Source organism: Capricornis sumatraensis, chromosome 16 (assembly GCF_032405125.1).
Source record: "Capricornis sumatraensis isolate serow.1 chromosome 16, serow.2, whole genome shotgun sequence".
In the NCBI taxonomy this organism is placed as follows: Eukaryota; Metazoa; Chordata; class Mammalia; order Artiodactyla; family Bovidae; genus Capricornis; species Capricornis sumatraensis.
This window is the reverse complement of record NC_091084.1, coordinates 45,095,005-45,109,164: the sequence shown is the minus strand read 5'-3', so window position 1 is coordinate 45,109,164 and position 14,160 is coordinate 45,095,005. Positions and strand designations below refer to the sequence as shown.

The following is a 14,160-nucleotide window of genomic DNA, read 5'->3' as shown; positions in this document are numbered from 1 at the left end:
CTGTCTGTAGGAGCGACAGCTCAGGGCCACGTGGGCTGCGGATCGCACAAGTGGACTACATCTCCCAAGGTGCTCCACCGGCGCGCCGACAGGAAGTGGCCGGAGCATCTCCCGCCTCCACGCCGAGGAGAAGAGGTTCTATCCGGGGCCTTGGCGCTTCTCTTTCCTTTCGCGCCGGTTGCCGCTGCGGAGCGCGGCGGGTCCATGTGCGCAGTGAGCGGCGCTATTTCTGGCCCAGTAGCACCCGAGCCCCGGGTTTGACCGCGTCCCCGCTGCGATGGACCCCAACACCATTATCGAGGCCCTGCGGGGCACCATGGACCCAGCCCTGCGTGAGGCCGCGGAGCGTCAGCTCAATGAAGTAAGGACGCCGGGGTGGCGGTGGCGGTGGCGGTGGCGGTGGCCGCGGCGGCAGCGGGCGGGCTGACTGTGGCAGGCCAAGCCCTCCCGGCCTGGCCAGAGGCGCGGACGGCGTCGCTGAGGGGCCCAACTGTAGGGGTGGGGCGGGGACCTGACGACGAGTGCCACGCCGGGGCCCTTTGGCTGCTGCGGTAGTGGTGGCGCCGGCCACGGTTTGCGTCGGATCCTGAGTTGGGCCTCTGGCTGCGGTGGAGGCATGAGGGGCCGGCTGGGGCGAGGCGGGCGTGACGGGCTGGACACATGGCTGGCTCGGGTGGCCGGCCGCCCTCTGGCTCATTCCCAGCTTGTTCTCGCGCCCAGGAGGGGGCGAAATTCACCGGGAGGTTTTCAGACGTTTCCGGGAGGAGTCTTGCTGGCGCCGGATTTGGAGGGGCTCCTGGGAATGCAGAGCTGGTCCACTGGAGGCTGCGCCTGTCAGCTTGCCCCTTTCCTGGGCTGATGGGTGACCTACACAACTTTCTCTTCCCCGGCTGAGTTGCTAGGGACAGCTTTCAGAGGCGAGCCCCCACTTCTTAGGCAGGGTGAGGGTAGTGCAGGACACCCGCAGGAGTCTGATTCACTGCTCTTGTACTCTATTATTGCCTCGCAGGGGAAGGCAGGGCTATTTAGTGGAAAGTGTCAGGTGAAGCGCAGCATTCTAGGTAGAGCTACACCACTAATTTCTGAACTGACCTTGGACAAGGCGCTTAACCTTTCGATGCTGAGTTTTTCCCCATTCATAAAATTAGGCCAGAGGGTTTGCTGAGAGGTCAAGGGAGACGATGTCAGACAGTGCCTTGAAACCTGCCAAGGTCCATATCAACTCTGAGGATTGGTTTATTTTTCTCCCCATATTTTTGGATGAGACCACTCTTTGGAAAGCAGCCTTATTATGTGGGTATTTAATTGTACTCTTTTCCGTTTCATTCTCTGTTTCTAAGTTTCTGCAACTTCTCTTGGAGTATTTTAAAGACTTTGAAAAGGATCCCTGTCACTTCCTGTGTCTCCCTATGAATTTGTCCAGTTTTAGTGAGGTTTATGTCTTTTTATTTTTAAGACAGAGAGAATTCCTCTTTAAAATAGAATTTCAGTTAGTTTATGCTCCTCTTAGCTGATAGGTAAATACTTCTAAAACTTTATATTGACTAATATGAATTGACCATCTTCAGTGTACCATGCTGTTTAGAGATCCCTGGCCTCAGTTAACTTAAATTTTAAAAAGCTCATCCACAGAATTTAGACAAGTGTAAAGTTATTTCAAAATAAAAAGTTAAAAATCTGTTTTATATGGAAGACCATTAGATCTTGCCAAAAATGATGCTCATATTCTTAGGCTGAAAGTCACCTTGGGAGGAGGACAGATTTCCTTTTGGATATAAAATAGTAAGTTGAGAGAAATTCCCTCTTTAAACCATTACTAAACTATGGAGAGAGTTATGAATCACTTTTTGATTTTGTGATAGACACATGTTAAGATGAACATTATTTTGTTTATGATGTGCTTGACACACTACAAGTTCAGTCATAGTGATTTCTACCATGACTTTGCCCTAAATCACATTATTTTGAGTAAATATACTTGTGTGTAATTATTAATTTAAGAAGTTATTATTTGAAAGAATTGGTTCCTTTGTAGGAAAATTGAGTAAGTAATACTTCCTGCAAATTTGAAATTTATTTATTCCTCAAGTATCTCAGTTCAGTTGTATGTACTAACTAACATCTTGTAATAGAGACTTGGGGTAAGTATTTAACAGGCTAGTTTTTAGAAGATAAAGTAATATTCAAAACATTTATTATTTAACAGTTAAGCTGCTATTAGGGTTTTGAAATTTTCTGAAGTATAAACACTGCTTATCTTTTCTTTAAAAAAAATTGATATCTGTGCTGTATTTTTGTAATTGTTAGCTACTTACATTTTGCACTTTTCTTTCAGTTATTACACCTAGATTTTTTAGTAATTTTCCTAAGGTAACTTTTCTGTTAGTTAGCATATTCTAATTTCCAGTCTTGCTTGTATTTGAATTCTTTTTGCTTTGACTTTCTTGTGGCAGAACCTAGGTTTAGGAATAAATCCAAGATAAGTCCTGAAGAAGCTTGACTGTAGTAAAAACGAGAAAGTAGCATCTTATTTCTGGCAAGTGTTTCTTGCTTTGGATAAAATAGGGTAAACCAATTATTCCATCATGATGATGGCTTTTTCAACTGAAGCTGCATATTGGTTCATTTAGTTAGAAGAAAAAGATCATTGCCATTGAATGAATCTCTTCAGCTAAGTGAAGTAATCACTAACCTAAAAAATTTTTAATGTTATCAAAGTAGATAGTTTAAAAACCAAACCAAAAGTGTCCCTGTCTCAGAGATTGCACTTGACTGTTCCCTTTGCTTGGAACCCCTTTTATTCATTTGCCTCCCAGACTTGTTCTTTCGCTTCCCTCTGTCACTGTTCCGCTGTGTCCGTATCCCTAAGGGGTGACTTGACTGCCATGCTGCCTGTCTCCCTTCACTGGTTTATTTTTCTGTGTGTCACTGGTTTATCATGTGTGTTGTACTTACTGTTTCCCCGGTATAATTTTTAAGTTTCATGAGGTCAGGAATTCTTATGTCTTGTTACTGTTATTCTTTGGTTGTTAACTGTAGGCTTTACTGACTTCCTGTTATAGTAGATAACAATATAGGCTTTAGGTTTCTTATATGACCTCCACTTCAGGAATTTTAAGGGTATTTATATGTTTTTTATATTACATATAAAGTTCTAATAGATTGTTAAAGACCACTGTACGGACACTGTTTTTGACAGATATTTTCAAGATAAATCTGATTTAGTATTCCTCACTTAACTCTGTAGTATGTTATGCATGTTGATCTTTTTTTTGAACTGATGTTATAATTTGGAACCCACTGCCATGTCTCAGTTTGAAATATGTTCATGTAACAAGCTTTGCTTCAAAGACTGGAGAGAACCATTTTTATTTTTATTTTTTTTAACTACTGAAGATTTCTCCACTAGCTGGAGGGTATTAATTTAACCTCTTTTTAAGCATCATTTTCCTTAAGTTATCATGGTATGTCATTGTGTGGGTTGAGCAAAATGATGAATGTAAAAATTTTAAAACTACTAAGTTCTCTCGAGAGTATTTGAATTACTGTTTAAGTGCCAGTTGATTAACCAATCCAACATGCAATACATTTCATTTCCTACCTAAGTTAGTAGTTGTTCATCTCAGTGGCAGATGATCAAAACTGATGGAGAGAGAACACATAACCTGTTATTTGGGCACTTAGCTCACTAGTACATAGCATTATTATATTGCAGCATGAAAACTGGTACTCTTATAATCAGACTATGTGGCACATTGTAGACTCTCAGTAAATATTTGTTGAATGCAAAGAAATAAAAACTTGAATAATGGAAATGTTAAGAATACTCATCCTTGAATTGTTAAAGTAGATTTGTGTTACAGGGATCTTTCAGTTCTCATTGAAATTCTATACTATATAGTCTAATATATCTAGAAGTGCAATTAAAAAAATTTGTTTCAGTTATCTAAAATGTGTGCATTTGGTATTCATTCAACATTGTTTCTAATATTCTAGAGACTATTTGTTTTTGAATGCAAAGACTGTTCTTTTCCATTTGTACACACACACACTTAGAAATACTTGTTTTTTCATTTTCATTTGCAAGATAAAATATGTCTGAAGGTTTTTGGCAGATTATTATAACAGAGGACAACATCTCTGCTCTCTTGCTTTAGCTGCCAGTGTTCCTCAGTGGAAACCTTTCTCTATGCAAATTTTTACTCATGCTGTTTACCCCTCTTGTTAAGCTCTATCACCTACAACTAAAAATTTTCCTAACCATGGTTTAGTCCCTAAGTTGTGTCAGACTCTTTCCACCCCATGGACTATATGTAGCCTGTTAGGTTCCTCTGTCTATGGGATTCTCCAGGCAAGAATACTGGAGTGGGTTGCCATTTCCTAACCATAAATCTCTTTTAAATCTCTTAAACCCACAGTTCCTAAGCTTAAGGTACTATAAAATAGTTATGTGGCCAGAAATGTTGCTTTTTCACATGCTTTCTGTGAATAAAAAGTAAGAGGACATAGCTTTGGTAAGTTTCTTGATGTTTTGTGTTTATCTTTAAAATTCATGAACTACCTAAGTCACATCTGGTATCTTCACAGATGGTTACTATTACAACTCTAAGTGATATATTTATTTATAAATTGGTTAATTTAATTTAATTTAATTAAAAGCTTATGAAATGTTTAAGGAAAATCTTAGGTCTGGAAAAGTGCAGAAGGACAGCATTTTGGCATGTCTAAAAGTTCAACAAATATTTTTGAGACTGTGGTGTGTATTTTTGGAAGATGGAATAGTTTGTAGTCTGAGCAGGTAACATTCCTTAATTAGGAATGTTATGAAGTAGGTACTGTTGTGAATTCTGTAGAGGGAAAGTCCCTGGATTCTTGGACAGTTAGACAGGAAGTTATTCAGTGACATAGCATGTTAAAGATCTGAAAGAAAAATAACAGTATATTAGTAATACTTGTAAGAAAACAACTTTCTTTTTCAGAATTAGCAATGCATGCATATCTGTCAGTGGCACAGTAATGATGAGTTTGATTTAAGTTTGGCTTTTCTTTTGTAAATTTTTTTTGTCACTGATAATTTGTAATTAAGTTTTTAGAAACTCCTTAATTGGAAAGCATTGCCACTATTTAGTGAAAGGCAGGAAGACACAGTGAAGACCCACAACCTGGTCCTGATTTTACCACTACACTGACTTACCCTCACTATGCCTCATATTTCATATAGGTAATATAGATACAGTATTTGCCTTTGTCAACTTCTTGAGTAAAGCAGAGAGGGAAGAAATTCCTTGGCTCTTGAAATTATCTGGCTGTATTCATTTTATGTAAACTCTGATATCAGAGTGCCCTTAAGCCCCTCTCTTCCTTGTAAATGATGTGAAGTACAGTAACTGAAGGTTTGTTTGGTTACATTCCAAAATGGCAAGAAATAATAAAAAATTACCTATTAAAGAGTAAGCTTTAAAAGAGATTGGCATTGGGTGATTACATTGGAAAATGTGGGTCTAGAAGGGAAATTGATATTGAAGAAAGCATGACTAAAAAGTTTTGTCTGATTGGAGGAGCTGTAAACCCCAAGGAGAAAATGTCTAGGAGGCAGTTGGGAATGTAGAGCTGAAGTTTAGGATAGAAGGCAGTGATAGAAAAGTGATTTTTCTTCTGGAAGTGAATTGAGAGGAAGGGAGTGTGATCCAGAGGTGTGGGGTGGACTGGAGCGCAGCACACACTTGGGCCATGCTCATTTTTGGGGGACTCTGAGAAACATGGAAAAGGAGATGGGAGAATTGTGCAGAAAAGTAGGAGCAAGGCAAGAAAAAGAATTTCAAGTAAGAAGATTGGTTTCCTTTTTCCTTAAATAAATTTCAAAAATTTTCTGCCAGTGAGCATGAATTCCTTTTGCTTAAAAAGCTATTAGAAAAAAAGGTTGTTGACATTTCTAAATGAGAGAAATTAAAGGAAAATGAAGACTTTGCTGGGAGAGTCTTTTATTCTAAAGTATTGATAACCTTGGAGAAAACAGTATCTGATTACAGGATTAGTGAGTGAAATGCTTGTTCAGTTCAGTCGCTCAGTTGTATCTGACTCTTTGTGACCCCATGGACTGCAGCATTCCAGGCTTCCCTGTCTATCACCAACTCCTGAAGCTTGCTCAGACTCATGTCCGTTGAGTCAGTGAAGCCATCCAACCATCTTGTCCTCTGTCGTCCCCTTCTCCTCCTGCCCTCAAATGTTTCCCAGCATCAGAGTCTTCCAGTGAGTCAGTTTTTCACATCAGGTGGCCAAAGCATTGGAGCTTCAGCTTCACTAGGAATAAGTTTGTAGGTCAGAAGGGTAGTAGGGTCAGGGGAAATGTGCTTATGTGATATATGTCTTTTTTTTTTTCCTTTTGTAGGCAGACATATTTTGGGGAGTAAGGGAGCTGCCTGTGGAGTAGAAGATTTCAGGCTTTTATAATGATAGTTTTCTGTCTGTAATGTTTTATAGTCCTCTATCCTAGAATTACATCCACGTACTGCTTCGTAATCTTATCTTCCTACAGGATAGATCTGATCATGTAAAAACTTTCAAAAATAAGTTCACACTTAATAGGTCTTGATGTGATCACAATTTACCTATTCATTTTTGTCTTTCACTGTTCTCTTTCATTCTCCTAGTAATCTCTTTAACATAACCCGTACTTTTCCTTTTAAAAATCTTTTCTCATTTCTGTGGGTTTAACTGCTCTAGGGTCTAACTAAAAAACTTACCTGTCAGTCTAATTAGAATTAATCTCCCCCCTACCTTGAAGTGGTGATCTTTCATCTCTATAGTATGTGGCATGTTGTAAAGTACTGGTAAGTGGGGTGGCGTTAAAGGAGATGGAGTTGAAGAATTTTGTTGAGGTGGGTTAAGGGTGAATGTTGGTTATCTGTATTGATGACAAGTAATGAGAAGGTAAGAAGTTGTCTAGAAAGATAGTTCTGTATTATGGTGAGCAACTTTTAAACCTGAGTGTTAGCAGTTTTAGCTGTATAATATAGAATGACCCATTTGTTGGTTCACTTCTACTGGTTCTCTGACTGCTAGATGCCAGGAGCTTGAGGCGGGCCCCTAATTAGTGTCAGCATCCAGAAGTTACATTTATACTTAGACTCATATAAAAGATTTATTATAGCATCTTCTGAAGCCTAATCAGTGTTTGCCAGACTTTGTGATTAAAGTTGATGCTAGTGATATTTTTACTTAAATTTATTTTTTATACTATAGAATATAAAGATGTTTAAATTTTATATGATAATTAATATACTGATAGTTAACATGTGGTAGAAATTCTTCTAAATATGTGATAGTTTGCTGTCTTCAAGAATCCAGAAAGTTGTTAGAAATTACCCAACGCTTGAGTTTTTTCCTCACTTGTACAGTTAGTGTATACCTTTACTTGTTTTATAACTAACGGTACAGATCTGTGCATTTTCCCCCATTTTTAAACTTAATTGAGGTATAATTTATATACTGTAAAATTTACCTGTTTTAAGTGAAAATCAGTGATTTTTAGTAGATTTGAGTTGTATGGCTATTGGAACAATCTAGTTTTAGAACCTTGTGGACGCGACTGAAGCGACTTAGCAGCAGCAGCAGCAGTAGCATTATCCCAGTAAGATGCTTCAACTCCAGCTTATAGTTAATCCCCATTCCACCCTCCAGTGATGATGAATCTACTTTTTGTCTGTTTTTTTCCTTAAGAACCTGATGTTTGATATTTGGTACTAATTTAATTGAGTCCATTTGTTACCTGCTTGGGGAGAGGATGACAAGGCTTCCTGCACTAGGGATTTCAGATGGATGGGACCAGTAGATAGATGTCCAAGGTTGAGATTGCTTGTGCTCTTCCTGCTGATAGAAGTACCCCTTCTTCCTTAACCTTAGTCTAGCTCAGTTGTCAGTTGTACTTTTTGGATTTATGCTGTTGTGTTTCTGAAAGCATTCAAAGTGACAAAATAATAGAGTAATAAATTAAGTACTTATTTTCAATGTTTAGTTTCGCTGGTTTTTTAAAATAATAAATTTATTGAATTCCGTCTCTTTAGTATCCAGTTCAGGGGTTTTTTAGTATATGCACAGTTATGGATCTGTTACCACAAACTTTAGAGCATTTTTATCACCCCAGTAAGAAACCCATACTATTAGCAGTCACTCCCTACTTCTTCCTACACACCGCCAGTCCTCAGCTACTTTCTGCCCGTAGATTTACCTATTCTGGACATTTGATACAAATGAAATCATACACTCTGTAGTCTTTGGTGACTGGCTTCTTTCACACAGTGTAATGTTTTTAAGCTTCATAGGTATTGTACAATGTGTCAGTACTTCATTCTTTGTTATTACTGAATAATGTTACGTGAATGAATGGATATGCTTACATTTTGCTTACCCTTTGAAGGACATCTGAGTTGTTTCCACTTGGTTATGAATAATGCTGTGAATGTTCAAATATAAGTAATCTTGTTGATTTTTTTTTCTTTTGAGGGATAATTTATATATAATACAAAGCTCAAAAATATGTACAGCTCAGTTAGCTTTTACCTAAGTACCATCCTCCAGATTAAGATAGATAGACAGATAGAGAAAACGTTTTTGTTGGCCTCGAACTTTCCCTTGCGACTCGTCCTAATCAGTACCTTTCTTTAGGTTACTGTTACTCTGATTTCTGTTAATTGTAGTTTGGATTCACCTGTCCTTAAACTTCATGTTAATAGGATTACATAGTATGATATAGTCTGGCTTCTTAACATGTTTTTGAAATCAGTATTATTGATTTCATAGGTTGGGTTTTTTTTTTTTAAGTTACTGTATTTCATGTATGAATTATATCACAGTTTGTTTATATAGTCACATGTTAATAGGTATTATTGTGAACATAAGCCCTTATTTCTCTTGAATATATACGGGGGAAATTGCTATGTTATAAGATAATGCCAGTTTTCCAGTATGGTTGTACAATTTTATATATCTACCAGCACTGAATTCCATTTTTTTTTCTTATCTTGATCAGTGCTTTGGTATTGCATATATTGTTTTAGGGTAGCTTTGTCTTGTCCACTTCACGTGTGTGTGTGGCCATGCCATGTAACTTGTGGGATCTCAGTTCCTCAACCAAGGATTGAACCTGGGCCATGGCAGTGGAAGCCTGGAATCCTAACCACTAAGCCACTTGGCATCTCCTTGGGCTAATTATTTTGTAATTTGCTTGCACATATTTGTTGATTTTTGTTTTGGAGTGGTTAACACTTCCTCAGATGTTGAGATATTTTCCTTTTGTTCCTCTCAACATTGTTTATACCAAGGCAGGGCCGAAGCCTATGAAGCTTTACTTCTATCTACCTGATACCAAAACTATTTTGTGTCTTTCACCCTTTAAAGTGTTTGGCTTAGGTTTTCTCCACCAAGATGATAAAAATATTCACCTTGGTTTTCTTCAAGTACTCTTAAGGTTGTTGTTGGTTTTTTTGTGTGTGTATTTTTTAAACCTTAAGAAGTTAGAAATTGATAAACGTCTTTGGTTATTATAACATATAGTGCCTGTTGTGTTATAGGAAGATGCACTGAGTAGCTCGTGCTCACTTCTAACTCACATGTCTCTGTCCAACCAACAAAAATAGTGGCCGTTGTGTGGTGGCTTTTGTTGTTATAAAGTGACTCCTAAATGTAAACCAACGACCTCATTTGGAGTTCCAGTCATAGAAAGCAGTCTTTTTCTACTCAGAAAGATAAACTGCAGAATTGGGACCTCAGGAGAGCATTATATATAAATGAAATTACATGTTGTACTTTATGAGTGATTTAACATACTGAAAAGTAATTTGGCAAAGTCAGTTTATGCCCTACTGACTTTAGATTCTGAGAAAGATGAGGTGTGGTTTTTGTGTGTGTGTGGGTTTTTTTTTTGTGTGTGTGTGTCCACTACCACACTCCCAGCACCCCAAAGAACAAACCAAACGTGGTTCTTCTTTTTTTTTTTTTTATGTGTATTTTTTTGTTGTTGTCGTTTTTTGGCCACACTGCCCAATTTGCTGGATTCTTAGTTCCCTGATCAGGGATTAATCTCTGGCCATGGCAGTGAAAGCCTGGAATCCTAACCATTAGACCACCAGGGAATTCCCTGTCATGTTTTGATGTTTGCTAAAATACTTTTTGTGTTATTTCCTTAAAGCTAACCTGTGAAGTAGATTGTTATACTGACTTTGTAATTAAGAGTTAGATTTGCTGCAGACTTGTATATACTACTATATATAAAAGAGATAATTAATAAGAACTTGCTGGTATAGCACAGGGAACTCCATTCAGTACTCTGTAATGGCCTATATGGGAAAAGAATCTTAAAAAATGCCATAAATATTTGTTAAATAAAATTAATCTTCACAATAAAAAAATTAATTTGCTGAATTAAACTTGCTCAGGAGTTAAAAACGTAGGACATGACATCACTTAGGTTTACAACCAGTACTGTCTTGAATTCTAGCAGTTCATTCATAGAGTTCACAATTTTATGCAGGAGATAAGATATATTGCTGTAATATTAATGACTTAAGAAGTATCATAGTAGTGGTCTTTGTATGCTTACCAGTCTAAAAATACAAAGTTGCTTTTTTGCTCCATACAACCTCTATGTGATCACAACTGCCTCTAAGGCACCTTTTGTTAATTCATTCAGTTATTCTTTTAATAAATTGGTTGATTATCTTGAATGCCAAATATGAGGAATTGGATATAAAGATAGTAAAATCTTTACACCTAATGTATCTTGAGTCTAATAGGAGAGGCAGACATAAAGCCAGTCTACAAATATGTAATAATTATTATGAAGTGGAAAAAAAAACCACCTTGGAGCTTATGAGAATAATTGGGAGCTCTTCTTAGCCCTAGTGTGATCAGTGAGGAAATGCTTCTCTAAGGAAATGTTTAAACTTGAGACCTAAAGAATAAAGGTGTGAACCAGTTAACTCTGGTGGAACATTGGAGAGAAGAGTGATGTAGGCGGAAAGTCACAGCATGTACAAAGACTCTGAAATGGGGTAATGTTTATTGTTGCAAAAACTTAAGGTGGGCCAATCAGGGGGATGAGGAAGTTTCTTTAAGTGAGGCTGAAGAAATAAGCAGAACAAGAAAAGACAGGGCATTTTAGGCCTTAGGAAATACGGTAGAAAATTGTTAAAAGGTGTGTTTTAAGGGGATTACTTTACAATTTTAAAGATTATTGAGTACTAAATAGAGAATGGTTGGGGAGGCAAAGGGTTATATTAAGAGACATGATAGTCACTTGGACTAAGTTGGTGTTAGTGGATACAACCATTTTGGCTATACAATTGATAGAGTCTGATGTATTGAATTGGGATAAGAAGAGGAAAGTGGACTTCCCTGGTGGTCCAATGGTTAAGAATCTGCCTGCCAGTGCAAGAGACATAGGTTCAATCTCTGCTCTGAGAAGATTCCACATGCTGAGGGGTGAAAAAGCCTGTGGGCAGCAGCTACTGTGCCAGAGTGCCCTAAACTTTGTGCTCTGCAACAAGAGAAGCCACTGCCAGTGAGAAGCCTGTGCATTGCAAGGAAGAGTAGTCTCTGCTCTAGAGAAAACATGTGCACAGCAACAGAGACTCAGCACAGTGAAAAATAAATAAATTAAAAAAATTTTTTTTAATTTTAAAAAAAGAGGAACATATTAAAAATGACATTCAAATTTCAGATATGAATAACGGAGGATAGTGATGACAGGTTGGGAGGGGTGGTACAAGGAAGGAAGAGTCGCAACTTTTAGGGAAAAAAATGATTTCATCATAGTAAGTCTGAAAATCCTGTGTGATAATGGAGGTAGGGATGTTAAATAGGTCTGTTAGTATGTCCTGGACTGGGAACTACATTTGATTTATAGATAGTAGTTAAAGATAGTTGCATGAAATCAGCTGGGAAGCAGAAAAGATGGCCTATGACCGAGTTCTTGAACCATGTAGACAGAATGAGAAACAACCAAAGGAGCCTGAAAAGGTACCAGGAAAAGTGATGTATGAACGATTTAGATGAAAGGGTGTTTCATGAAAGTGATAACGGTTAACTGTTCAGATCTGTTTAGAGTACTGAAAAGGGTAAATTCCTCCCCTTTATCTATTTAACTGCTCCTGTCCAGGTCTTAAATTTAAATACTACTTCTGGGTTAGGACATTCTACTTTTGATTCTTTCCATAGTGTTTTCTATTTCTTCCATTATATCGACACTTTATTACAGTTTCCTGTTTGGCTATCTTGTTTTCCTTCATTGTTCATTTCCCATGAGGTCATGGAGACTTACTGTCTTGTTCAACCTTGTGTTTTCAGGTCCTAGCATAGTGTTTTGCACCAAGAACAACTAAGTAAATAATTTTTGGAGAGACTGAATGAGCAGAGTATCCCTTTGGGTCTTATGTGGAAGACATTTTTTTATATCTGAAGGGAAATTCTTCTGTTTCTAAGAATGTGTTTCTGGAATTATAAGGAGGAAACTAAAAATCACGAGTGTCCATGTGAACATGTGCAGAAAAATACTAAAACTTGGGCTGGAAGGACATAGGAGGTGTTTATATTGTGGAAGAGGGAATGAGAATACATATAAGAAGAGATTTCAGTTCTTTTTTAATAAATCAAAAGCAAATATGACAGATTTAGGAATTAATTTTTTTGTGTTGTTAATAGAAGTAATCCAGGATCATGACATAAAATTTGGCTAATAGAAAACGTCTATAATCCTACCATCCCAGATATAACTCATTAGCATTTTTGGTGCATTTCATTATTTTCTGTATGTGTTGCATTGTATATTCATGTAAATACATTTACTAAGTCATGCAGTTTATATCCTACTTTTATTGTATATTCAAAGCTGTTTTAAATATAGCATGCGTACAGAAAAATGATCATGAGAATACAGTTGATTATTTTTCACAAATTGGATACACTTATAAAACAGCTGTATTACGATACAAAATGTTATTAGCACCTTGGAAACGACCCCCTCAGGTTATTCATTTTTGCTGATTTCATTTTTGTTTAGCCACTTAATAGGATATCCCTGGAGAAATTATTACTGAATTGGGGAAATAGGTATCACAGAGGAGACCGTTTGTGAGCTGCTGCCACCAATGTGGTTAGAAGTTTAACAGTATGTAGGCAAATGCAAACATGCAGGTTTTAGGTTACTGCATTTTGTGTGTGTGTGTGTTCCTTATATGTGCGTGGTAGGAAATACTGGAACTAGCTAGTGGAGGAGAGCCTTTTGTGCCAGCCAAGTAGCGAAATAAGAGTACTAAGAATATTTATTTGCAGAAATTTAAAATATATTTTTTTATTTGTAGGCACACAAGTCTCTGAATTTTGTTTCAACGCTGCTTCAGATTACTATGTCGGAGCAACTGGATTTACCTGTGAGACAGGCAGGCAAGTTTCCTGAATTATTTTCTTGGATATATGTAAATAATGTTTGAAAGGTTCATAGTTGAATAGCAGAAGTGTCTTGGGAAGATCCTTCGGTGATTTTCTTCCCGGAAGGTTGATTTGGCCCCCTTGTGTTTACTACAAACTGTCACAAGTACGTTGATATCTGGTGGCAGAGTTTAAAGGAATGTGATATTTCACCGAATTAAGAAAAAAGCTGGAAAATTGATGAGGTTTATTGCAGGATTCTCCAAATTCTGTTTCTTTCCTTGATGGATGATTCTAAGATACAAACCTCCAGTTATTTGCTTTTACTGTTTTATTTTAACCATTTAAAAGATACTATTTCTTAGTCCCAGTGTCAACAAAATATTAATTCCTTCAGTATCAGAGTCTATGAAAATGTGGCATGCTACTTCTGATATTATCTGTTAGTCAGCAAAGTAATGGAATTCACATCTTTAATGCTTGTTATTTATTTGCAGATACATTTCTTATAGGACATATAAACTGCAAATAACTTTACTGTTCTGGAAAAACCACTTATATTCTGGAGTTATTTTTTGCTGTTCTTTTTCCTTACACCGATTTTGTTTTAAAAATAATTTTTTCTGCTTACTTTATTTAATGCAAGCACATCCCTTTTCTCTACATAGTGTTAATCCTAAAATTTATATTTTAACTACTAAATGATTTACCTTAATGTCCTATATGCTCTGAAACCTT

General features: G+C 37.3%; 1 protein-coding gene across 1 annotated transcript in view; it reads left to right on the top strand.

The window, feature by feature from the left end:
• Positions 1-258: 258 nt before the first annotated feature.
• Positions 259-14,160, top strand: part of IPO7 (importin 7) — a 44,075-nt gene continuing 30,173 nt past the window's right edge. The window contains exons 1-2 of the mRNA XM_068989337.1: positions 259-361; positions 13,356-13,437. Of these exons, the coding sequence (XP_068845438.1) occupies positions 278-361; positions 13,356-13,437 (166 nt within the window). The 5' untranslated portion in view covers positions 259-277. The remainder of the gene's footprint in view (positions 362-13,355; positions 13,438-14,160) is intronic.